The sequence below is a fragment of the Hippichthys cyanospilos genome, chromosome 8, assembly GCF_059441005.1.
Source record: "Hippichthys cyanospilos isolate Australia breed blue-spotted pipefish chromosome 8, RoL_Hcya_1.0, whole genome shotgun sequence".
NCBI lineage: Eukaryota > Metazoa > Chordata > Actinopteri > Syngnathiformes > Syngnathidae > Hippichthys > Hippichthys cyanospilos.
In genome coordinates this window covers 212,088-235,477 of record NC_142376.1, presented here as the reverse complement: position 1 = coordinate 235,477, position 23,390 = coordinate 212,088, and the positions used below count along the sequence as shown (strand labels likewise).

General features: G+C 61.8%; 3 protein-coding genes across 7 annotated transcripts; 1 reads left to right on the top strand and 2 right to left on the bottom strand.

Moving 5' to 3' along the window:
* Window positions 1–334: 334 nt before the first annotated feature.
* On the bottom strand, window positions 335–12,656 carry hectd2 (HECT domain containing 2). Of its 2 annotated transcripts, XM_088422235.1 has the most exons (22): window positions 12,222–12,649; window positions 11,326–11,440; window positions 10,269–10,407; window positions 10,098–10,200; window positions 9,956–10,045; window positions 9,805–9,869; window positions 8,983–9,028; window positions 8,804–8,913; window positions 8,583–8,731; window positions 8,122–8,245; window positions 7,905–8,001; window positions 7,720–7,827; window positions 7,411–7,543; window positions 6,975–7,066; window positions 6,750–6,814; window positions 6,584–6,677; window positions 5,575–5,646; window positions 4,046–4,133; window positions 3,396–3,502; window positions 2,663–2,778; window positions 2,018–2,161; window positions 335–1,539 (listed from the first exon to the last, which is right to left on the bottom strand). In XM_088422235.1, exons 1-22 carry the CDS (start codon window positions 12,288–12,290, stop codon window positions 1,419–1,421), a joined length of 2,247 nt encoding a protein of 748 aa, XP_088278361.1. In that variant the 5' UTR covers window positions 12,291–12,649; the 3' UTR covers window positions 335–1,418. The 2 variants fall into 2 exon arrangements, with proteins under 2 accessions (XP_088278361.1, XP_088278360.1); XM_088422234.1 differs by having other exon boundaries at window positions 8,804–9,028; window positions 12,222–12,656.
* Window positions 12,657–13,966: 1,310 nt separating this feature from the next.
* LOC148419702 (polycomb group RING finger protein 5-B-like) lies at window positions 13,967–16,840 on the bottom strand. Of its 3 annotated transcripts, none has more exons than XM_088422241.1 (9): window positions 16,692–16,840; window positions 15,784–16,482; window positions 15,601–15,697; window positions 15,465–15,520; window positions 15,320–15,385; window positions 15,128–15,255; window positions 14,964–15,062; window positions 14,801–14,890; window positions 13,967–14,179 (listed from the first exon to the last, which is right to left on the bottom strand). In XM_088422241.1, the coding sequence occupies exons 2-9, from the start codon at window positions 15,896–15,898 to the stop codon at window positions 14,132–14,134; spliced, it is 699 nt and encodes a 232-aa protein (XP_088278367.1). In that variant the 5' UTR covers window positions 15,899–16,482; window positions 16,692–16,840; the 3' UTR covers window positions 13,967–14,131. The 3 variants fall into 3 exon arrangements, with proteins under 3 accessions (XP_088278367.1, XP_088278366.1, XP_088278368.1); XM_088422240.1 differs by having other exon boundaries at window positions 15,784–16,072; window positions 16,488–16,832; XM_088422242.1 differs by having other exon boundaries at window positions 15,784–16,029; window positions 16,488–16,832.
* Window positions 16,841–18,230: 1,390 nt separating this feature from the next.
* Window positions 18,231–23,353, top strand: LOC148419701 (uncharacterized). 2 transcript variants are annotated; one of them, XM_088422237.1, is made up of 9 exons: window positions 18,231–20,734; window positions 20,803–20,919; window positions 21,409–21,543; window positions 21,609–21,716; window positions 21,859–21,957; window positions 22,038–22,136; window positions 22,272–22,370; window positions 22,583–22,681; window positions 22,758–23,353. In XM_088422237.1, the coding sequence occupies exons 1-9, from the start codon at window positions 20,513–20,515 to the stop codon at window positions 22,863–22,865; spliced, it is 1,086 nt and encodes a 361-aa protein (XP_088278363.1). In that variant the 5' UTR covers window positions 18,231–20,512; the 3' UTR covers window positions 22,866–23,353. The 2 variants fall into 2 exon arrangements, with proteins under 2 accessions (XP_088278363.1, XP_088278362.1); XM_088422236.1 differs by having other exon boundaries at window positions 22,038–22,370.
* Window positions 23,354–23,390: the final 37 nt, after the last annotated feature.

Sequence of the window (23,390 nt, the reverse complement as noted above, 5' to 3'; positions counted from 1 at the left end):
CGTACGTTTCTGAAATCGGTCCGTTTGCGACGACGCCATTCCAGCCGAAGGCCCCGGTCGGCTCCCGATGATCGAACCCCAACGGGGGTCGGACGGCGACGCCCATTTCCGCAAGCTCGCCCCGATGCCTCGGCGCTCATTTTCAATAGCGAGCTCTTCGCCCGATAGCGGTCACGTACGTTCCGGTATTTCATCCGCTCGAATCTTGGCAATCCAAGAAAAGACGGCGGAACGTCAAACGGTGGTCGACGGCGAGCGCGTTACGTCGCGGCGTGGGCGAACCCTCGCTTGACGGCGCGCGCCAGAGGAAATCAAAGAGCGGGCAGAGCGGGGATGGCTTCAACTAAGGCGTTTATTGGCAAACTTTCAGGTCCAGGTCACGCAGAAAGCCGGCGCGGCCTCCGAGGTTGCTACTAAGTGGCAGGATTCGCATTCCGCCGGCTCCAAACTAATAGGCCGGCGTCGTCAGCCTCTCGGCATTTTTGCTGCAGAAGCGCAAACCGCGCCAATAACTTCAAGGTCAACAAACAATAACGCAAAAGACAAAATCGCAAACAGCGATTTTTCGTTTCTTCTTGTCTTTTGCCATGCATTGGGTTGGCTTAGTTTTTGTTTTCGCGCTTGAGGGCCGGCCGCCGCCGCCGCCGCCGGTTCTAATGCCATAAGCGCCCTCTCGTCGCCCGGGTTCCGACCGGCGGGGTCGAGCTCCCGGGGCGCCGCCGTCGTCCCCGGCTTCTCGCCGAGAGGCGTCGGGCGGCCGACTCGGGGTCTCGAGCGTCCGGTCGTAAAGTTACGCTCGTCGTTTTGCGCCTGCGGCAAATGGCGGCGAATGGCGGCAAATGGCGGCGAATGGCGGCAAATGGCGGCGAATGGCGGCAAATGGCGGCGGCGTACGCGCCTCTGGAGCCGGCGAGCGGCCCGTCCTTCGGCGGCCGACGGCCCCGCCTCGGGAACGTTACCGCGGAAACCGGGCCGCTAAGGGGGCGGGGCGCTTCCGGCCGCCGGCCGTTCGTCCCCGCCGGGTCAGCGCGGGACGTCGCGGCCGTCGTCCGGAAGTCCGCGGCCTTGCCGTCCCTCCTCCTCGCCGTCCTCAGATATTTCCTAGTCGGCGGGTCGTAGTCACGGTCTGTTTTTTTTGCGCTTCCGGCTCCGTCTACCGCCAAGCTAACGCTGTAGCTAACAGGCGTCGGCGTCGCCGGGACGGCTGCCGATCAAAAAGCTTCGCTGATGTCAAACTACATGAAATTTAAAAAAAAAAAGAAAAGCTGGCGACGTTACTCAATAGCGGCTAACTTCCCGCGCGCCGAGCTTAGCTCTACGTACGCGGTCCGACCGGCGAGACGCTAGCGGCGCTAACTCGTTGAGGCGTTAAATAAAGGCGCAAAGGCTCCCGTGAAAGAAAAGCGGCAAGCGGGGCGTCATTGGAGGCCGAAGCCCTCGGCGTTGGAGACGGCGATGGTCAGCTTGTGCTTCAGCTCCTTCTTGCTGCGATACGGCGGCAAGCAGATCTGATTGAAACAGGTGTGCGACACGGGAAGCCTGAGGACACACAAAGACGCGCGGGCCGCAGAAAGGAGACGGTCAGCCAACGCGCCGCCCGCCCGCCCATATTCTTCTTCGTCTCGGCTCCCGAGCTCGAGGTCGCGGCCCGACGAGGTTCGGGCAAACGGTGGCTCCCAAAAAGCTTTGGCGTCCAAAAAGGCAAAGCCATTCGAAAAGAGCCGCAAAACTTGGCCAAACCGGCGGCGCGGCATAAAGACCCGACGCCGTTCCATTCATCCATTGTGCTTATCAGCTAGCGCTTTTTGTTTTTGAGGAGCGTGAGCCGCGGCGCCAAAGACGGGACGTTTCCCGAAGGCGGTTCCCGACTTGCGAGCGCCCGGCGGGAGGGAGCTTCCGCGGGAGGGAAGCTCGCCCCGCACGCGCCGCGACATATCGTCGCACGAGAGGAGGGGGGGGGGGGTCGTCGGAAGGGCCTTCTAGCGCGAGGCGGGCCATTTGCTCGGCGTCGGCGTACCAGTCGGTGGGCACGTCCATCTTGGAGATTTTGAAGTGGAGGTCGGCCATCCCCCCCACGGGAACGCGGTCGCTCCCTGTGGCAAAGTGAAGAAGCTTCTTCTGGAGTTCCAGGGGGAAGGACAGCACCACCTCCCAGAAAATCCTGGGCACAGGCACGGCGACATTTGCCCAGCGTTTCTTTTGTTGCTAAATTGCTACTTGCCTTACGTAAGCGCGGTTGAACAAACCGCATGCGGCGGCTTGTTTGCACTTTTGGACTGCTCGAATGTGTGCTGGGAGGGGGGGGGGGGCATGTTTGTTTACATGTTGGCTAGCCTACTTAGCGAGCGCTTGTTGAAGAGGAGACGCGCTCCCGTCGTCGGGCTCCCTCTCCGCTCGGATGGCGCGCCGCCACGTTTCTTAGCGTACTCAAACAAAAATCGAAGGCGGCGACCCAAAGACAAACATTTTGACATTAGCCCTGGGGAGGAGCGGCTTTGTCGGCACGAAATTTCGTCGCCGGCCGCTCGGAACTCCGCCCCGGGCTTTATCGGCGCCATTGGGAGTCGCTCGCGTGATCGCGCTTTGATTCTAGGTCGGAGGCGTCCCCGGGCCTCATCTTGTTGACATTTATCGCGCGTGGCCAAGCTAGCGCGCCCATCACCTGACGGTGGCGTCGGTCTTGCTGTATCCTTCGTAGTGCGCGGCTTTCTGCAGGGCGCTCATGTCCAGCTGAGGGCTGCCGCACACCAACATCTCCACCTCCTCCGGGCGAAGGAGCTGCCGCGACATCGGGGAGAGGCGTCCGTCAAGCGGGAACGCCGTCCGCCAGGCGGGACCGCCGTCCGCCAGGCGGGACCGCCGTCCGTCAAGCGGGAACGCCGTCCGCCAAGCGGGACCGCCGTCCGCCGGGACGACGTCCTTCACTCGCGTCAACTCAAACCCGTTTCCCCGATCGTCCGTCGGTTTCCCCGTTTGGCTGCGCTCGCTTGCGGTTGCGGGCGTGACGGAGACGTCATCGCGTCGATGGACCGATTCAAAAATAAATACATCATCATCGGCTGCCCCGTCATCAGCAAAGCAAAACGACCGGCGTGCGGAAGTGAAAACGGGAAGCCGGCATGTCCGCAATGTCCCAACTTCCTGTTGGGGAAGCCTTACCGGCATCCAATACACAAACACGCACGCGCGCACTCAGGCGAGGCGTCTCGACGAAAGACACGCACGAGGCCCGAACTTTGACCTCCTTACGGGCTGAGTTGAAAAAGCTCAAGTCTACACACCTATCGGCCTCGCCGGGAGTGACGACGCGCAGGAAGCGACTCGCGCGTCGTCGCCCCGTTCGTCGCGAACGTTTGCGAGCCGTCATGCGTGCGCCTGCGCGGCGGGCGACTGACCATGAGCGCGTCCGAGGCGCAGACGCCGTGGAAGCCGTGGTAGAAGGCGGCAAACTGCTTGGAGATGCTTTTGTTCAGCAGGAAGTCCACGTAGAGCCGCACGTATTCTGACGGGGGAACAGGGGCACACGACGCCAATCGGGACAGGCCGCAACAAAAGTGGAGCGCGCGCGCGTGCGGGAAAGACGGAACGAAAGCGGGCCCCCGACAAAGGCGGACACAAAATCGCCAGCGCGCTTGGTGTGTGGAGCCTGGATCGGCCGGCCGCTTCGAGCGTCCTCCCTTTTTCCTTCGCGCCTTCTTTGTCGAGCACGGACGTCAACATCTGTCCGGCGGACAAACGCGCGCACGCCGGCGGCGCGAGGAGCGGAAAAGACCAAATTTCGAGAGTTGGACGCAAAATCAAGTCCACGCCGTCGATGGCGGGACCCGCGCCGCTTTGTCACGAGCGACGGCACTTTGTGACGTCACAAAGTGAGGCGGGGCTTCTACCGAGAGCGGAGCACGGAGCGGGAAATCTCACGGACGCCAAGGAAAAGCAAAGCTGACGCGCTTGGAATTTGAAGGCGGCAAAAGCCAGCAAATGGGCGCCGCGGGGCAGCGGTCGGATAGGCGCCGAACGGACGGACGAACGCGAGCGGCGTACGCACCCTTGCGGTTGTGTTTGTTGACGGCTATCTTGTCTCCGCCCGCTTTCAGGTTGTACGACTTGACCGCGCCCATTTCCTCCTGCGACACCTGCAACGCAAAACGTTAGCGCGCCCTCGCGCGGCGCCCCATCCGTTTGCCGACGGATCGCCGGAGCGGCGACTCGAGAGCCTTCGGGTGGAAGTATCGACCGCGTCTATTTTTCTTCCCGGCGCCGCGGGTACCCGCGGCCCACGTCCCGATAAGCGTGACGCTCGCGAGGTGAGAAAAAAAGGCGGCGTCAAGGACAGAGCTTCCGGGGGGCCGGTATCCCGCACGTTCTCAAAAGGCACCCCATCCAAATGCTTAGGATCCCTCCCGAGCTCCCGCGGAGCTCGCCGAGGCGCTCGTCATTCCGTCAACCGGGAAGCGCGCGGGAAGACGGTGGGGCGGAGGTCCCCGAGCGACGAAACCACCAGGTTTCGGGACCCATTTAGCTCAGCCTTCAGTCGGGCTTCCGTTGGCTCCATCGTTGTTTTTTGGCGCCGCCTCTGGCCGCTGTTGATATTCCATTTTGTAGCGAGGAAGGACGGCGCCGCTTCACCGGAGAGCGGTCACTGCTGGCGACGCGTGAAATTTTGTCGGCGCCGCGGGTGTCCGTAAGAACGTGGTGGTATGCGCCCGGCTTGTGTCCCCTTTGCCATTGTGAGCATATGCGAAGGTTTTGCGCGAAATACTCATTTGCATCTAATGGAGGTTTGGCGATTCGGTTACGCGACCATTTGACGGAGGGCATTGGCGCGGGTTTCAAAAATCCCGGCGAGCCGAGGGCTCCCGCGGGTTCCCGTCCAGAGTCGCCGGTGATAACAAGGTCCGGGAGCCCCGGTCCAGGATGCGAGCTCGACGCCGGCGTCCACTTGTTGATCGGGGCGCGCGGGCGTCCCAACGAACAAAGGAAACAAAAGGGAAGGGAAGGAGTCGGCGTCTCGCGTCGAATAAAAAGAGGAGCCGAGTTCAGATGAGGTTAGCCGATTGAAGCGGGCCTGCCTGGACGCCGCCTGTAGCGACTTCCTGCTAGCCGCATTCCATGCGCACAGGCGCGCCCTCCCCCGCGCTCCCCTCCCCTCCCCCGGCCGGGCCTTGCGTAACGCTTGCCGCCGCTCTGGTGTGACTTACTTTTAGAAGTCAGCCGGCGCTTTCACTTCCACCGCAGGAGCAACGCTCCTCGGCGCCGCCTCGCAAAGCGCTCAGAGCATTTAGCGGGAGCCTTCGTGGTCGTCAGGCCCATCGGAAAGGCCGGCGAAGGTCGGCGCGAGGTCGTCCGCGGGTCGATTGGCACATTCCGGTTGCGACAATCGACGGCCGCTTTCAGCCCGTCCGTACGTTTGCGCGTTGGCCAACGAAAGCCGAGCGGCGACTTCTCCCGAGGGGACATTTGCAAACTTTGAAACCAGCAACCCCATCAATTTAGCGCATTTTCCGCAGTCAATTCGCAACGACTCCGCAGGGCGGAAGGAACGGAACGGCTGAGCGCGGCGTACTCGGCGAGCACCTGGAAGGTGAGGTCCAAGTCCTCCACGTTCCCGTCGAACTTGAGCAGCTCCTCCAAGCCGTGAGCCAGCTCCTGTCCACGCACAACGCACACGCACATGACGTGACACTATTTATTTGGACACTTGCAGTCAAGGCTGCGCTTGTTGGAACACCTCTTACACAACTACTGGCACACATTTAGCACACAAAGCTCTGGCCTGTATGTGTGACCTTTTGGAAGAGCGCCGTTCTCGTTTTTTGCTTCTTGCTGACTTTAACACGACACACGCGCGCGCGCGCGCGCACGGATAAAATAGGTACGCAGTTCAACTTGACAAACGAGTCGGTGTGTGAAGCGACTCGCTGCACTTTGTCTCCCTCGCCAGGCAGCAGAGAGAAGTGCATCCTCGCCTCGCTTTCGACCGCTAGAGGTCGTCGCTGCGCCCCGTGAAAACGGAATCGCGGGACATACGATTGATCCCTTGGCATTTCGCGCTTCATGTTTATCTAGTCGAACTACAACAAATACAAATGAAAAAAACATAGCCGTAACGGCTGGTTTTAGGTTTTACTATTAAAGATTTAAGAAAACGTGCGCACCGTTGCCATCTTTTGCCTCAAACGGGTAACTTTACTTTACGCGGTTTATAGCGAGACTCCGCTTCCCCGGCCCCCTTTAAGCCCGAAAAAGGAGGCATAACCGAGGGAGTGCCGCTTCGTGGCATTTTGACCTTCTTCAATTGACTCGATTGGCGGCGGTCAACCAAATCCCACAACTGAGCCTGGATAAACCAAGACAAACTTGGTCCCTGCCTTCAAACGCTGCAGTTTGAACCGAGAACTCTGGTGGTGGCGCCACGACCCAAAAAAAAACGAACACAAAACATAAAAACCAAAAAAACCCGCCGGCATTGTTTCCCTCTCCTTCGTTTGCGATCGTTCGCCGGAGAAGCCGGGAAAGCTAAAAGTATAAATATGCTGCGAAGGGCTTTGAAAGAAGTTCTAAAGTGACTTTTGTCCCGACGTACCGGCGTGATCTGCCGCAGGTCGTCCAAAGCGGCCGTCGCCATGCCCACGGGGGCGTCGCGGTCGCAGGGCGCGGCGGGCGGAGTCAGCAGCTTCCTGTCGCCGGGGAACGGCAGCTGACGTCAGCGGCAAATAAATGTAGCAAATGCTCATTTGGCTGCCCGGGACCTGTAACAGTAGAGCGGGAAGCGGATGTCCAAGGCGATGCCGTTGTAGACCGCCAAGCCCATCAGCTGAGCGCAACTTTAAGGAGCGTACTCCCGGCAGCGATTGGCGCGCCCCTCCTCCGCGTGGCCTTTCGGCACATCGCCGCGGGAACCGCCGGGCGAGGACGGGCCGCCTATTAGCTCACGTGACTTTTGCCGGCGACCGAGCGAGAGGACGGAAGGATACGGTCCCGACCAGCTGAAACTCCGAGTCGTAGTTGTCGCACTTCCAGCTGCTGAACCAGTGACAGCCGGACTCCTTCATGTACCTGAACATGCCTGACGCACACGCGAGAACATGGGCGTTACGGCCGCGAGTCGGGCGGCCGGGGGAACGGAGCGGCGTGGGAAGAACGGGCGGGGAGAAAAAGCCAAGCAAAAGCGGCAACGTGTTGAGAGGGCGCAGAAGCGCCGCCCAAGCGCGCCCCTTTGAGCAGGTCCGTCCTTACCACCGCCATCCCGGTAAAAAGGGATCTTTGACGCCCCGGGAATGCGTTTCTATTCAGTCAAAATTCATCTTTGACCTCGACAGCCGCGATGGAGCTCATAACGAGGCGACGGGCAGGAAAGGAAAGAAGGCGGCTGGGACGTCAAGGCAAAAAGCAAATTCAAAGCGCGCCAACCGTAGTCGTCGTGGAAGATCTGGCGCACGAGCAGCAGGAACCACTCCTTGGTCAGGCCGCCCATGTCCAGGCCCGCCTCCCCGACGAAGGTCACGCGCAGCTTCTTCTTCAGGTCGCGCCGCTTCCTGCTCAACTGAAGGCGCGCGCGCCCGCGCGTCACTGCGGCGCCCGGGCCGGCAGACGGCAGCTCTGCCGCTAGCCGAGCCGCGCCCCCTTTGACTCGAAGCGGGCGTTCCTTAAGGTGGCGCCAGGGGTGCCGGCGCGCCACCAAAGTCGATCCCAAACCGAGACAAAAGAGGGAAAAAGAACCTCGTCCAGCGAGTCGGCCAGGAGTTGCGCCCGTCGCACTTTGATGTTGAGGAAGACCAGGTTCATGTCCACGCGCTGCCGCCGAGACACCCTGCTCACCAGGCTTCGCTGCGGGGCACCAAAAGCGCTCGGCGGAGGGGCGGCGGCCGGCCGGCCGGAGGGGCGCCGGGAGGACGCGCGCTCACCCGGGCCTGGCTGATCATCTGCTGCTCCGAGTCCTTGCGGATGATGGCCTTCTTCACCGCCGCCGGCAGGATGAAGGCAAACTGGCAGAAGGAGAACCTGAAGGGGAAGCGCGGCGGCCGCGTCACCCGTCTCCCCGCGTCCTCCGTCGCGTGAGGCCGGAGTTTCATCCGAGGCGCGACGGAGGACGAAAGCTGGCGCGCGGCTCGGGCCGCCGACCTGCTGGAGTTGCCGTAGCTCTGCCAGGTTCTGTACTCCTCCATGAAGTCGATGTGCTCCAGCGCGATGTTGTAGAAGTCGGCGAAGGGCATGATGGGAGGAGACGAGACGCTGTTGGCCGCGTCTAGGAGAACAGGGCCAACCCGCTAAAACCTCACTCGCGCCGTTGGCCGCGTCGAGAACAGGGCGGAAGCGCTAAAAACGTGACTCTAGGGGGACAGGGCCAAAAACCTCACTCGCGCAAACACCTAGCCTCGCGCCCTTAATCAAAAAGGGCGGCAAAATGAAGCTTCGGGGTGCGGTCCGCTCTTTCTTTAAAGCGCAGGTGTCGGACTCCGGTCCCGGGCAGGCGGGGGCGCGGTCGGCCCGGGCGGAACGTCGGCGGCCAACGGCCGTCCTGGGAAGACGCCGCCGGACCGTTCGGGCTCGCGGGCGGGCGGGCGGGAGGCCGGGGGACTCACTGAAGAGGGCCAGCACTTTGGCGGCCGACGGGATCCACCAGGAGCACTTGGAGGCGGGGGGGAGCTCCTCGGCCTCGGCGGGAAACAGGCGAGCGGAGATGAACTGCAGCAGGCGCTCCACCGCCTGGCGAAAGCGCCGGGCGGACAGCCTGCCGCCGGCGCGCCGCCGTCCGTTAGCGCCCGCGACGCCGTCCGTTGGCGCCCGCGCGCGCGCGGCCTACTTTTTGAGCCAGTGCACCAGGAAGTGATGATCGGCCTCGGACAGGGCGGCCATCTGCCTCAGCAGGTGGGCGTAGATCACGTAGGTGCCCGCGCCCGAATACTGAGGGTTCTGCGGACAAACGCGGCGGGAAAAGGCCGGTCCTCGAAGGAAGGCCGGCGGCGGGCGCCGCGGACTCACCTGAACCAGGATGAAGTAGGCGCGCAGGTCATCTTTAGTCCGAGGCCTGAGCGCACACACGCGGCGGCGCGTCAAATAACCAACCAACGCGGCGGCTTGCCCAAGGGCGCCTCCCCGTGCCAACAAACGCCAAATCGGACGCCAATCGTCGCGCGGCGAGTACCGCGAACGTCGCGGGCCTTTGCAAACGGCGAGCGGACGCGGGGAAAACTGCCGTCCCTCCGTCCGGGAAGACGTCGGACTTTCTCGTTTTGGGAAGGGGATTCGGCGGATCCGAAGCGACCCCGTCTCCGGAGTTGAGAACGGCGGAAGAAAAACCTCGCCTTCGCTCAATCGAAACGACGCCGCGTTAGGAATTCGAACGAGAATCTTCGGCGTTATCCGTTGAAGGCTTTCGGCGCCGGCAATTCCCCCCTTTCAAAACAGTCGCGAAAACGAGGCAATTCTCATCCAACGGTTTTTTAACGGCGGGCGCGCTTATCTCACGCCGCTAGGGTTAGGGTTAGATCATTGCGAGCAGGGATGGCAGCGTCGCCGACGCGTGTATTACGCGCAGTGCTCGCAATTCCACGAAAGGAATCGATCTTTCGTATGTCATTTCAGACGTTAGAGGTAGCGCGCGCTGGAACGCCGCCGGCGCTCCATCTCTTCTGATAACGCTTGGCGCCGAAAGGCCTTGGACGGCGGCGGGCGGGCGGCCGGGAACCTTTTCCATTTTTCAACCGACGGCTCGCCGTTCCGAGGGACGGTTCGCGAGCGTCTCGCCGATACGGCTTTTTTCCTTCTTTGGGCGTACGGGTGGGAAAGAAGGGGGGCCCTCACCCGTTCCACTCCCTCAGGAGGCCGTTGATGACGCCCTTCAGCACCGACTTCTGGATGTCGGCCGGCTGCGGGCGCGAGGACGCGCGTTAGAAAGGGCGGCGCGCGGGGGGGGCGGACGGGCGACGGCGCGGCCGGTCCGGTCCGGGCTGACCGTTTGGAGCAGCCGGTCGTAGACGGCGTTGACGAACTTGCAGTCCACCCCCGAGTCTTCGACGGTGTCGAAGGAGGCGTTGGGCTCCCGCTGGAGGGGCGGAGCGTGAGGGCCGGGGCGCGCTCCGGGGGGCGGGGCTTACCTTGAAGGCGGCATTCAGCTCGACGAAAGAGTCAAAGGTGGTCAGGTAGAAGTCTCCGACCTCGCGCCAGTCGCCCGACAGCGCCGCGCGCTCCGCCTCCTCGCTGACCACAGGCGCCGCCGCCGTCAGGCTCCCGGCCGCATGCTTCGCGCGGCGCGGCGGCCGACTCACAGGAAGTCTTTGGCCGTCTTGGTGCGCGGCGGGATGACCGGGTCACGCGGGAAGGGCGCCCTGACCTCCGGGGGCAGCGTGTCCACCGTCGCCCGCGGCTTCGCGCCGGACGGGCCGCCGATCGGCGGGAGCCCGCACCCTACGCGAGCCGTGAAAATCGATTGGAAAGCGACGTACGGGAAGGGGAGCGAAAGCCGTGCCGAAATCCCTCGTCCGGAGACAAACCTCATCCCCCCGCGCTCTACGCACCCCTTCTGTCCGCACGCTCGGCTGACAATCGAAGCGGAGGCCGCGTTTGTAAAAACGCCAAAGTCGATGTGGCCTTTTCCTTTTGTCGAAGCGCGTCACCTGTACGGCTCTTTTCGGCGGGAGCGTTTCAAAAGGCCCCCGAGGACCGATTCCTTGAAATCGGCACTTTTCGCGTTTGCGAAAAGATGTCGCCGAGCGGGAAACGGCGGCGCCCGGCGCTTCCGTGCGAAAGCCGGACCGGGATACTTATTGTTACTGTGGAAAGCTGCGCCGCTTCTTTCTGGTGAAAGCTCTTCAAAACAAAGAGTTTTGCAGCCTTTCGCTTGTTTGCCTTTTGCCGCAAAAGAATACGTATTGGCGCCGGGCCGTCCGTAATATCAAAAGCGCCCGTTTGGCTCGGCGGCTTCAAAGCGGCCGCTCCCGCACAAAGGTTTATAATTAGCCGCTTTGTTTGGCAGTCGCTACGACAACGCGGCCGCCGCGTTGCGCTGACAAAACGTCGTCGAGGACGCCGACGTGCGCACTTCCTGTGCGGGGGTGCGGCGCCGAGGTCCCAAATGGGGACCCCGGGCGCTGACTGCGCGCGACCGGCTGCCGTCGCCGTGACAACCGTTTGTCAGAGCGCCACATCCGAGGCGGACGTCGCTACCGGCGACGCCCCCCACCTTCCACCCTTCGCCTGCGCGACAGGCGCGCTTTGGAAGCTTCCAGCAAAGACCTTTGCGGCGCCCGCTCGGCGCCCTCCCCCTCGGCGCCCTCCCCCTCGGCGCCCTCCCCCTCGGCCCGAGTTGAGCGAAAAGCCACTGACCGCGCTTGAAGACGGGCGGCGCGGCCTCGTCGCCGTCCCTGAGCCGAAGCCTCCGCCGGTCCGGCGCGCCCGCCGGGCTCCCCGGTGACGGCGGTCCGCACTCGCCGCCCGGGCCCTGTCGCCGCAAAGCGTCGCGGTCAGGCTCGGCCTTAGCCGGGAAGAACGGGGGGCGAAGGCGGGAAAGGGGAAGGGGGGCGGGGGGAACGGAAGGCCCGTACGGAGCGGGGACGCGAGGAGAAGCGAACGGGAGGGGAGGAAGGACGGAAAGGAAGGATCGCAAGTGGCGACGTGAGCCGAAGGGAACGGGAAGGGAGGGAGGACGGGGGTCAGCCAGCGAAGGGCGAGCCGTAAACGCGCGTCTGCGGCGCCTGGAAAACTTCGGGCCAAGCTGCTCTCCGGCCGTCCGATGGCATTTCCAGAGAAGAAAAGGCACAAACGCGTAACGCGCATTCCCCGCGGGGCACTAAGACGCAAGCGACATCGCCCGACGCGCCCGCCACACGCACTGACGACACGGTGACGACGCCGCCGGAGCCAAAGCGGGCGGGCGGCCGACCGGCGGAGCGTCGGAGGCCTTTCCAAAGGGGGGCGCCGTCTCGGGACGTCCCGGCTACTCGCCGCGCTTTACCGAAAGGACGAGCACCGGGACCCACCGGGGCTTTGGGGCCTCACCTCTCAAGGGGGCTTTTATTTGGGGGGGCTATTCATCTGCTTTATGAGGGCCGGGAGGCAGACGACATTTGCCGTCGTCTGAAAAGCCCCGGATCGGCGTTCGGCGAGGAATCGATTGCTCGAAGGGTCGGACGGCCTCGAATCAAGCGGGTTTCGCTTCAAAAAGTCGCGCCGGCCCCTTCCTGTTCCGTTTTGCACTTCGACGGCGGGAAAGCGCTGCTCACGTGCGCGGCCGCGGCGACGGCGATCGGCGGCAGCTTGTCGCGCTCCCTGGCCGGATGCTCGGCGTCCATGCTCCCGTCCGTCCGCGTCGTCGCTCGGTGTCGTCTCGTCTCGTCTCGTCGTCAGCGGTGGCGTCGGCGGGTCGTCTCGCAGAGTGTCGCCCGAGCGTCCCGCGCGCTCATCGCAGCCCCGTTGTCTCTTTGCGCCGCGTGCGCGCGCGCGCAAAAACCAAGCGAGCAAAACGCAAGAAGGCGCCCGCGAGTCCTCCGCGGTCACACGCGAAAGCGAACGGCGCGCGTAACGGGACGGCCGTGGCGGGCCGCCGCCATGTTGCCGAGGGGGAGGAGCCCGTACCCTGGGCTCCAGCCGGGGGCGGCGCCAGAGCCGTGTCCCAAGCTTGAAAACAAACCCGTGTCCCGTGCCCCGTGCATGCCCCGCGCCCCGCGCCCCGCGCCCCGCGGCAGATTCTTCAAATCCTCAAAGGCGCGTGGCGTCAGCGGGGAACGTGCTCCATATTCGAACAATATATCTTAAAAAAACGACGTTATTGAGATTACTTAGGCTTTTGACAAATTTGATCCACGTTACTCAAGTAAACAAGGACGCATTTGTATACGTACAAACGATCGTGCAATCGCTGTAAACATTTAATGAAATAACTAAGCCTGGCCCATAGCGCGGAAACAGGCAAATTAAAAATCACTCCGACATTTATTTCACAGTAAGAAATACGCCCTCCCTTTTGCTAACAAACGCGGCCCGTGAGCGTCAAACTTTAACCGCAACATCAAGCGAGCAGCCCAAAAAAGTAGAAAGTCGTAGAAAAAAGTACACGAGGCGAGCAATCGTCATCCGGCGCGACGACCCATACCCCTAACCCTAAACCCGGGGTTAGGGGCAGGATCTGCCGTCGCGTCCGCGGTCATCGTCTCGAGGCGCAAGCGGGATCGTGACTTCATCGGTCCACACGCGGGCGGAAGGCTCACTCGAGTCACACCCATAAATAAGTTGCTATTTCAAAAAGAAATACTGTACGCGCGTTCGGACGGTTTGACATTTCACGAGCGTAATCTAGTCGGCGGAGTGACGTCGTCCTTATAAAACGCTGAAACGTTTATCTCGCGGCGCCACGGGGGGGCGCCATTTCGAGGCGCGTTCGCCTATTCGGGTTAGTTGCGGCAGTCCCCCCAAAAAGAAAAGGCGTCCGTCTCAGGCACCGCACAATCCTTGCGCTCCTTTATTTACTAGATCGCCTTTACTTGCTGCTTTCTCCCGCCGGCCGGGTGGCCGGCGTCACTCCCTTCGGTACGTTTAGTTCCACTTGACGTCCTTGACAGGTTTGGTCCGCATAAGCGAGCGCCCGATTCAATGAATTTGGAAAACGAGGACTTTTTCCACTTGCTGCGGCCTACAAGCTTCTGTCTTCTACTGACTTCAACTGTTTCTACTTGCGGTTCCAGCCGGCTGCAGCCTAAGAGTTCCGGCGCGGGCCCCGTCTTGAAACGCCAATGACCTATTGACCCGCGGAACGTCATCCGGCGCGCTTCCCGATTTAGCGGCGCCGAGCATCCGGCTCAAGCGTGCCCTTTTCCTCGAGTGCGCCTCGCGGAACCCCCGCGTTTTGGAGAAAATAGCAACGGTAGCACGAAGACGGAACGGCATCCCGGCCGGCGCTTCGGTCGGCGCGTTCCCGCCGCTCCGTCGGCAAGGGCCGGCCTTGACCGTTGAGTCGCGGGACCGAGCCGGCCGGGGTAAAAACATTTATTGAGTGAACTTGGAGGCACATACATGTACGTACATAAGATGTCTTCATATATTACTCCTCTTATTTCTACGTCGCATAAAAACTCTTCAACATGGTTACGCTACAAAAATATCTCTGGTACACCCTGAAAGCGCGCGCGTGCGCATTTCAACCAAAGTCGATGCGAGGCCGGTACTCCAGGACCATGGGATACGTCTGCGGGGCAAGGAGGACAAAAAACACGCCGTTAGGCATTGGTGTCGCGCCGTGGAACAGGATTCCGCCTCGGCAAATGGTCCAGGGCGGGCGGAAAGGCGCGGGCTCGCGGGCGGAAGGGCGCGGGCTCGCGGGCTGACCGAAGCTCAAAAGAAGTATGCAAATGCGAGGCGAGCCCGGGGCCGTGAACTCACCGGGGCTCACAACAAACGGACGCCTATTGGCGAGCGTTTGCTCGCGGTAAAAGCTCTCGCCCCGTCAAGGCGCAGGATGGCGGCCGGCGTTAACGTCGGTCGCCCGTTCCCGCCGCGCGCATCAAACGCGGCCGCCCGGCACGACGCGAGCCTTTCTCCAAAGGCCTTCTGCCCCGAGAGCGTCGGCGGCGGCGGCCGACCGACAGGTTGATGCGCGGGGGAGGGAAGACGCCGCGCCGGCCCCGGTGACTGCCCGCGACGCGCGCCTTCGTCCCGTCCCCCCAAAAAACACGGCGTCCATTTAGCCGCGGCGGCGGGCCCAGTCCGAAGCGCGGCCCGGCAAAGACGGGAAGACGGCCCCAAACTCCAACGGAGTGCGTTGGGGCGGACGGCGAGCGCCGGAGGGAAGGGAGGCGGGCCTTCTTACGTTGCGGGCGTGCAGCCGCCATCTGGTCATGTAGATGAACTCCATGGTGTGATCTCGGCCCATGATCTCGCCGTTGCACAAGACGTCCAGCTGCACGGCCGCAAGCGCGCGTCAGCGCGGGCGCGCCTTAGCTAGCGCACGCCGGCGCGCCTGCGCTAATAACCTCGTAGGAGCTGGGCAGTTGGAGCTTCAGGCTGAGGAACTTCTTGATGGTCCCCACCGTCACGCGACTGGAACAGCGAATGAATTTCTTCATCAGGTCCTGGCGGGCAAACGCAAAGGTCAGACGCGCGCGCCCCGTACGCCAGGTCCAAGGCAAGGCGCTACCGTGACGCTGGCCTCGCCGGCGCGGCCCGTGTTGCGCAGGCAGTCCAGACAAATGGCGATCTGCGGGTCGCTCCTGTGGCAGTCGCCGCCGCCGTCCTCGGCGAGCTCCGCCCCCGCCGCGTCCTCGGCTGCGGTCCGGGAGACAAAGGTCACCGCTGTGGGACTTGCCCTCTCCCGGCGCGACATCCTCACCTGGCAGCTTCTCCTGGCAGCCGCGCCGGTTCGTCCTCCAGAACTCCTGCTCGCGCTCCTCCTCCTCTGGACCGGACAGCGGAGGTCAGGCGGGCGGGCGGGCGGGCGGGGCGGGGCGGCGCCGCCGAGCGCCGGCGCCACTTACGCTCTCGGAGGCCCGGCACCAACTTGAAGATGATCTCCTCCAACGTGTTGTCCAGCCTGGGCCGGAGCCGCGGAGAGGCGGGTCAGACCAGCGCGGGCGGGCGGGCGGGCGGGCGGGCGGCGAGCGCGGGCCTGACCTGAGCATCTCCAGCGGGTTGGTCTCGTGGACCTGGATGCCGCATTTGGGGCACTCGTTGCTCTCCTCAAAGTGCTGCACGATGCAACTCTTGCAGACTGAGGACGCGCGCCGCGGGCGCCGCGGGCGCCGAGATAAGATCAACCGAGCTGAGCCGGAAAGGCCGAAGGCGGGCGTGGCTCACAGGTGTGCAGGCACTCGGTGACGGTGGTGGGCTTGATGAGGTAACCGCCGCACAGGTAGCAGGTGATCAAACGGTTGAAGTCTCGCACCCGGTGCGTCCTTCCGCCGGCGGCCATGTCGCTCGCGCAAGCCTTCGCCGCGTCAGTCAAGCAGGTCAAGGGGCGCCCGGGCCAAGTCCCGCTCCATGTCGGCCAGACGCCGTCCCGTCACTACAGTGTCCCGCGTCTCGTCTCGATGTCCTCGCCGCCTTTCGCATGGTCACTCCATGACGGGGACCGCCGCTCCTTTCGCTTCACGCGACGCCGCCAAACGCGCGCGCGCGCCCGCGCATGAATTGAGGGCGTTTTTCAAGGAAGTAGTTCCGCCTAGCAAGGCTGAAAGTACTTCCAAGTGTAACTCGACGCAGGGCCTGCTACTCGGTCGTTTACTGATTTGCAAATTAGACGTGTTTGAAAAAAAAAAAAAGAAAAACAAGGCGGATTTGAATGGCAAGTCTCAAACCGGAAGTGATCCACCTGCCGTGAGAGTCTCTCACGCAGGCGCGCGAACGAGCCTCCCGCGCACGCCCCCGTTACGTCATTGTGTGCGCGCGCGCCTGTCAATCACCCTCACTCTACGTCATCGCGTGCGAGCGTAGCTTCGTGTGACGAGAACGTCGACCTACGGACGACACGCGCGCACGGTTCGACGATGAAGCCAGCTTACCGGGAAAGTTGGCGAGCGTGACGTCACCAACGTTTTGAACGACGCATCAAACCGAAGGATAAGGGCGGCGAGAGGCAGAGCGGGGGGCGGGGGGCGTCAAGTTAAGTCCGGAAGCCGAGAGAAAAAGTAACAAAAAATACAAAATACAAAAATGAATGAAAGCGCCTCTCTGATCGACAAGCTCGCTTCCTAGCCGCTTCCTACTTCGAACCGGATGCTCGCTCGCTGGCGTCCCTCCCGCCTTGCTCGCGCATAGCCTGGGACGCAACACGGAACTTGGAGGCTCAGCTCGGTTCCACTCGGCTTCACTCGGGTCCGGCTGGCTGGCGGGCCGAGAGCCGCTGTGGGCGGGAAAAGTCACGCGTGACGCGGAAGTTGATTGTGTAACGCAATCACGCGCACTTTAGTTTTCGTTTTCTTTTTTAAATGAGAACCTCGTAGACACAACGAGCTGAATGACCTTCGACAAGAAATCATCCTAAATAAAAATCATTCAAAGAATATATATGAATTCAACGTGATTGTTGGCACCGAAGCTATACGGCAGCCATCTTGCGTTGCCATCATAACGTGCCTCATCTGTTTGTTTTCGGCTGAAAGCGGAGTTGTTAGTGCGTGTGTTTTTTGTTTTTGTTTTGTTTTTTGTTTCCCTTGTGTGCCTGCGTGGCGCAACGAGGACGAACAAAGCATCAAGCAATCAGGGAAGCGCACATGCCGCTGAGCGCGCTGCGCCGCAGCACACGGAAGCTATGACCGTAACTTGCGTTGACATTTGCAGTGGACGCCGGCAGCTGCGGCGCTCGCCGTCGCGATGAGGGAACGTCGTTGGAATGTTGGACCCGTCTCGTGTTCCTCCCTCCACCCTCCCGCCTCCCTTTTTTATTTGTCCTTTCTTGCCACATTTGGATGGACCTAGCTCTTTTTATATACACGGTGCACTTGTACACCAGGCGGTGTATCATGAAGTCTATTTTGAGAAGCGGCGATCATCCGCGCGGCCGGCCGGAAGGCCTCTTTCGCTTGCCTCGCCGTGACCGCTTCTAGGAAGTGACCGCTTCTAGGAAGCGCGCAGGGGTCGGTGCTCGCTGTCGCGCCGGAGGCAAAACGGCACCGTGGTCAAACCTTTCCCAGAACACGGCAGTATTGTGGAAAAATACTGCTTCCAACCGTTAGTTTCTGGAAGGATTATGACTTTCTTTCCGCAGAAAATGTTGACCTTTTTTTTTTTTTCCCCCCTAAAAAATGTGACGTCGCCACCGGAACATTATTATCCTCGCTAAGGTCACGGGCCCTCTGGAGCCGTTTGCGGCCGTCTCCGGGCTGGGGGGCACTCGTACCGGGGATGCGTTTGAGCCGTCGCCGGGGCACGCCCTCGACCGATCGCCAAAGTTCGGGGAGCGAGCGTGAGCGGCGAAGCCGAGAAGCTTGGTGATTGGTTTGGTGATTCTCACAGAATTTTCGCCCACTCTTGCGAGTGTGATAACTGAGCGGAGGTGCCACCTTCAACTTGTCAGATGTTGTCACCGTCTGGGTGAAGAATACTTCAGCAGGTTTAAAGCCCTCTTTCGCTCGGTCTCGATCTGTCCGTCTGCCGCTCGCTCGCTCGGACCGCCCGCCCGCCCGCCCGTCACACGCAGTCGCGCTCGCGTGCGGTGTTGACATGCACGAGCGCGTCGCGATGACAGCATAAATCTCCGGCGGACTAAAAACACTCAGCGTGAGTCTTGCGGGGACGGGTCCAACAGGAAGCGATGATGCGCGCGTTTATTTCTGGGGCGCGCGGCGCGGGGGCAAGGGCGTTCTGGGAAGGGGAGAAGGCGCAGGTGGCGCGGCGGCTTGGACGCAGCCTGGGCGGTGAGCTCATCCCGACCCAAGCGCGGCGGCAAAACAGAGCGCACGTGGGCCGAAAGCGGGTTGCAAATGGCACGCGGCGAATACTTGACGGGCGGGGAAAACAAATCCGCGGTCACGCGGCACGAGAAGACGCGCGTGCTCAATCGGGGTCGGGGCGGAAGCCATTTTTCCTTTGGATCCCGTTCATGTTTTCCACAGAAATATGAGTTTCGCTCTCCGGTCGGAAGCGGCGGTACGCAAGAGTAAGAATGGCGCATCGCGGAGCGCTTCTCCAACTTTTTCCAGCGACCCTAAGCCCGCCTAATGTATTTTCGGTCAAGTACTCTCTAACGAGCGGGGCGCTTCCAACCGTGAGATTTGCTCTCGATTCGAAAAGAAAACGGGCGGTCACGCGTACGGGGAACGAACTTACGTGGCGTAACAGGAAACTCCTCGATACCTGCGGGAGCGCGTCCGCCTCGCGGCTAAGGGGCCCGGGTCGGATTCCGGCCGACTCCGGCCTTCCCGTGCGGGGTTTGCGTGTTCTCCCCGAGCCCAGTACTCCTTCCTCTCCTCGTTAAGATCGTTACATGAGAGCGTTTTTGTCGCGTTCGGCCCCGATCGGGAGCGCGACGCGGCGGACGGAGGGAAGGAGCCGGAACGCCAAGGGCGCGGGCCGTCCATCGTTACGGCTCCCAGGGCTCACGGGCGGGCTCGCCTTTTCGGGGCTTTCGACCGAGCGGGAAAATGCGGCATGGTCATCGAGGATGCGCTCACGGCCGCGCGCCATGGGGGCCATCCGGACGGACTCGCTCGGGGCAACGTGAGCGGCGGAATGAGGTCACCGCGTGTCGAAGCGTTGACGGCGACGATGGCGATGACGGCCGCGCGCCCGGGACGCACGGGCGGCGCTGGGGCTCGGGCCGAAGGATTAGCGCGGCTAATATTAGCCTCCGTTTCCAGGCCAGGAATCCCGCCGCCGACCCGTTCCAAAGCGGCCGCGGCGCGCGGCGTACAAAAATAAACGCGAGCCCTCGTAAACTTGAGCGGCGGCGGCTGACCTCCGCTCGGACCTCGCGTGACTTCACCGGGGGGGGCGCTCATTAGCGTGCCGCTACCGCTCGTAATTCGCAACGCGGCACCGGCCGGCGAAGGCGGCGGTTCTCTGACCTCCCGCACGCAAATGAGCGGGATATGGCGTGGGCGGGTGGCACGTGCGCGGGCTGATCCGAGCTTCGCGGAAAACAATCGACCCTCTCGACGACGGCCGGTCGATGTGGCCGTTCTTGGGCTGATGCTAACCGCCGCCTGGACCTTAGACGCCGACGACTCTCTCCTTATTCCGGAACTGGCCCGCGGACCGTACGTTGGCCTGCGCCATTTCCGTCATGAGCCCGAATTGGCCCCCGTCCCCGCATCCGACCAAAACGCAAGAGGAGGAGAAACAGGAACAGGAACCCCCCCCAAATAAATCCACAAGCAAAAACCCTGAGAGAACCTGACAAAAACAGTTCCGCCGCAAGGACGGTTGAGCGTTTGTCAGCGCTTTATCCTGCGAAAGGCAAAAGAAGAATAACGTAGATAAACGAAGATAAACGTAGATATGATTCCGCAGGGGGTCCTCAGGTCGCGACGGTCCCGACTTACGGTGTTTGGAGGTTAGCAAAGCGCCGTAACGCTACGGAGGAAAGCGACGTAAACCATCGCCACGGCGCAGCTGATAAATACGCTTTGAACGTTCGAATCCTTCTGTCTCACAAGCGCGGCCCGAAGTGGCGCCAAAAAACAAAGATCGAGCCAAACAAAGCACAAACGGTTCCAAAACATGATTTCGGGCGCGGCCCGGTACCAGTTGATCCTCGGACCGGTGCTGGGCCGCGGACCGGTGGTTGGGCACCGCTGCTTTACAGTACAGTACGTTTCGAGTAATCCGTACGTTTGATTTATTATCGACACGTTCATTTATTATGATTGAAGTGAAATTGGGGCGACGGATGGACGCGGAGGACCCCTGTTCACTGTAAGCGTGAGTGTGACTCAAACTCTCGGACGAGACTTTCAGACACCCCGAGCGGCAAAGGATCGGCGGTAGTCTCCAGCTGCCCTTGAGCAAGGTGTGACCCTTGAGCGAGGCGTGACCCTTGAGCAAGGCGTGACCCTTGAGCAAGGCGTGAAATGGTAGGCCGCGCGTTATGGAGCGCCTTCCGTTTGAGGATCAACGGGGCCGGCGTATCATGGGATGCCGCGCGGCCCGGAGGAGGATTTCCTTACAGAGTGACACCCGGGGCCGGCATGCGCTGGGTGTGTCTGTCCCGGGGGAGGGGGAGGCGGGGGCGCCTATAAGAGGGAGGGACGGGCCGGCGCCGCCACATCGCGGCAGAAGCAAGATGGGGCTGCGCAGCGTCCGGGACATGGTCGGTGCGCTCGCGCCTTTGGACCGGAGACGCCAGGCGCTGACGCTTTTGTTCCCGCGCGCGCGCAGGTGAGCGGCGAGGGGGCCGAGGCCGAAGCCCGCCGCGAGGCGGACGAGAAGCGAGACGAGCTGTCGGAGGACGACAGCGGCGGCGAGCACGACGAGGTCAGCGCGGCGGCCCTCAACGTGAGTCCGTCCTTCCGGAAGCTAAGAATCATCCGCGCCAGTAGAACGCTAATGAAGCGAAGGACTGTCGTCATACCGATATGGCTGCGTTTTCCTTTTCCAGCTTTATTGATTGAAACGGCCAAAACTTGAGATCCAAATCTCATTTGTTTTTCTTGCCTAAGTGGCGCCATCCTTTGCTCGCTCCCCTGTACCCATACGCTAAATCAACTCATTGTGTGCAAAGGTGACGCTATTCGGAATAGTGATACTAAAGCCATGCTCAGTCTACAACTTTGCCACTGCTGATTTCGACGGTGACGCTTACTGTTGCTCATCCGAACGCGCGCCGAGAAAAAGACTGGATCGCTGCTATTCTCCGTTTCTAGTTATGAAAACATTGCGGCGTGTGCAGCCAGGGGATTTTGGCAAATGAGATTGCCCCCGCTGGAGAAAAAACAAAAAAAAGCTCGAAAAAGCTATATGACGGACCACGGGGCTGTGTTCCAGATGGACAAATGCGGACGTCTGCGCCTGGAGACCGTGGATGACCTGTTCAATATCCTGCAGCTGAGGAAGAGGAGGCGCCGGAGGAGGGCGCCCGGGCGCAAGAAGAAGTCGGCGCCGCCGCCCACCGAGACGCTGGTGAGGCAAAGTTTGCGGCAAGGCGCGCGGCAAGGCGCCCCTGACGCCATCTTGACGCCTTTCAGCCCGACACGGTGGAGGCGCCGCTCTTCCTGGCCGCCGCCGTGGATAACAAGATGGCCGTGGTGCGCAAGTACCTGGAGGAGGGAGGAAACCCCGACGCCGTAGACCACGTGAGTTTTGCCGCCGAACGAACGGAACGGTCCTCGTGCCAAAGCCGCGGTCGGAAGCCGGCGTTTCCGGCCGCCGGCGTTTCCGGCCGCCGCCGAGGTTTCTGCACCGGCCGCTGAGCGACCATGTCATGCTTGCGCGCAGTTCCAGAGGACCGCCCTCCACAAGGCCTCCTTCAAAGGTCACGTGGACGTCATGACCGCGCTGCTGGACGCCGGCGCCGCCGTCGACAAGAAGGACAGGGTGAGTCCGCCGTCCGTTGCGTTCTCGCGCCGCCGGGCAAACTCCGGCAACTGACGGGCCCGCGCCTGCGCGTGTGCCAGCTGGAGTCCACGGCGGTCCACTGGGCCTGCAGAGGCGGGAGCCTCGCCGCCCTTCAGCTCCTCCTCCAGCGCGGCGCCAAAATCGGCGCCAGAGACAAGGTCGGTCAGTCGCTCCCTCGCTTTGCGCCCGATGCGGCTGGCCGCTCCCCTCCGCGAATGCTCGTAGCCCGCGCCGGCGACGTCCGCCGAGGGAGGTGTTTGGCGTGCGCGTTCAAACCGTCTGGTGTTGCGCAGCTGCACAGCTGCCCCCTGCACGTGGCCGTCCGGACGGGCCATCTCCAGTGCGCCGAGTACCTCATCCACTGCGGGGCCGACCTCAACGCCAAAGATCGGGTGAGGACGGGGACCATCGCGGTCCAAAATAGTCCCGAGTCAGAGGCGCGGTCCTCAGAGAAAGCGCGAGCGGGAGTCCCAAGCCCCTTCCCCGTCACCTCGCGCTCCCCGCGGAGCGCCTCGGTCCCAATCGAGTCGTCCTCGTAGGGAGAGAAGGTTCCGCCGGGGCGGAGGGGCTGGAGAGTTTGATCGTGTCCTCCTGTCCTCGTTAGGACGGCGACACCTGCATGCACGACGCGGTGAGGATCAACCGCTTCAAGATGATCAAGTTGCTCATGATGTACGGCGCCGGTCTCAACGTCAAGAACTGCGTGAGTAGAGCCCCGTCCCGGCCCGCTCGCCGGCGTGCCGCCTCACGTGACGCCGGCGTGCGCTCGTGCCCGGCAGGAGGGCAAGACGCCCATGGAGACGCTGTACTCGTGGCAAAACGGCGCCAAGAGCCTCCTGTTCAACTTCGGCGAGGAGAGGGCGGAGCATAGCGAGAAGACGATGTGACCCGTTTGTTTTGGTCTCCCCCTGCTGGCCCACTGGCGATGTCGCGGCTTCAAAGCCAGCGCGCCGCTTTCCGCTCAAATGTTGCTGGACGACATTTTGGGCTTTTCTTCACTTGTTTTTGTCTCTTTTCTCTTTCTTTCTTTTGTCGATGGTAAAGGGCCAGCGAGCGCTTGTACTAACCTTCTTGACGTTTTACTCCACCGGGAAGTAGCTGATGATGACATGTCGAGGACAGGCGGGCGTCGTTAGCAGCATTAGCATGTTTTCCTTTCTCGAGCCGATGAAAGCGATGGGGGCGAGACGATGGGCGGAGTTTGGCGCGCGTCAGCGTGGACATGTTACTTTTTTTCGAAAAGGGCGGGGGTGGGCGACCTCACCGATATCCGTTGCGTTCATTTCCCCCCTCGGACGGGATCAAAAAATTGTATTTATTCATTTTGTTGTGATTTATGCCATCATGTCTTCATTTATTTCACAAATAAAAAAGAAATTCCCCAAAATGCGTTTTTTTTTGTATTTGCTTAC

What these genes read in the sequence shown, in the direction of transcription:
- hectd2 (XM_088422234.1), bottom strand. Translation starts at nt 12,290, where the DNA reads ATGGACGCCGAGCATCCGGCCAGGGAGCGCGACAAGCTGCCGCCGATC. An exon ending in AAGACGGCCAAAGACTTCCT is followed by an intron (nt 10,201 to 10,268) that starts GTGAGTCGGCCG and finishes GCCTGTGGTCAG; the next exon opens with CGAGGAGGCGGAGCGCGCGG. An exon ending in ACTTGGACCTCACCTTCCAG is followed by an intron (nt 4,134 to 5,574) that starts GTGCTCGCCGAG and finishes TTTGCGTTGCAG; the next exon opens with GTGTCGCAGGAGGAAATGGG.
- LOC148419702 (XM_088422241.1), bottom strand. Translation starts at nt 15,898, where the DNA reads ATGGCCGCCGGCGGAAGGACGCACCGGGTGCGAGACTTCAACCGTTTG. An exon ending in CACCGAGTGCCTGCACACCT is followed by an intron (nt 15,698 to 15,783) that starts GTGAGCCACGCC and finishes GCGCGTCCTCAG; the next exon opens with TCTGCAAGAGTTGCATCGTG. An exon ending in GGTGCCGGGCCTCCGAGAGC is followed by an intron (nt 15,386 to 15,464) that starts GTAAGTGGCGCC and finishes TGTCCGGTCCAG; the next exon opens with AGGAGGAGGAGCGCGAGCAG.
- LOC148419701 (XM_088422236.1), top strand. Translation starts at nt 20,513, where the DNA reads ATGGAGCGCCTTCCGTTTGAGGATCAACGGGGCCGGCGTATCATGGGA. An exon ending in CCGTCGACAAGAAGGACAGG is followed by an intron (nt 21,958 to 22,037) that starts GTGAGTCCGCCG and finishes CGCGTGTGCCAG; the next exon opens with CTGGAGTCCACGGCGGTCCA. An exon ending in GTCTCAACGTCAAGAACTGC is followed by an intron (nt 22,682 to 22,757) that starts GTGAGTAGAGCC and finishes CGTGCCCGGCAG; the next exon opens with GAGGGCAAGACGCCCATGGA.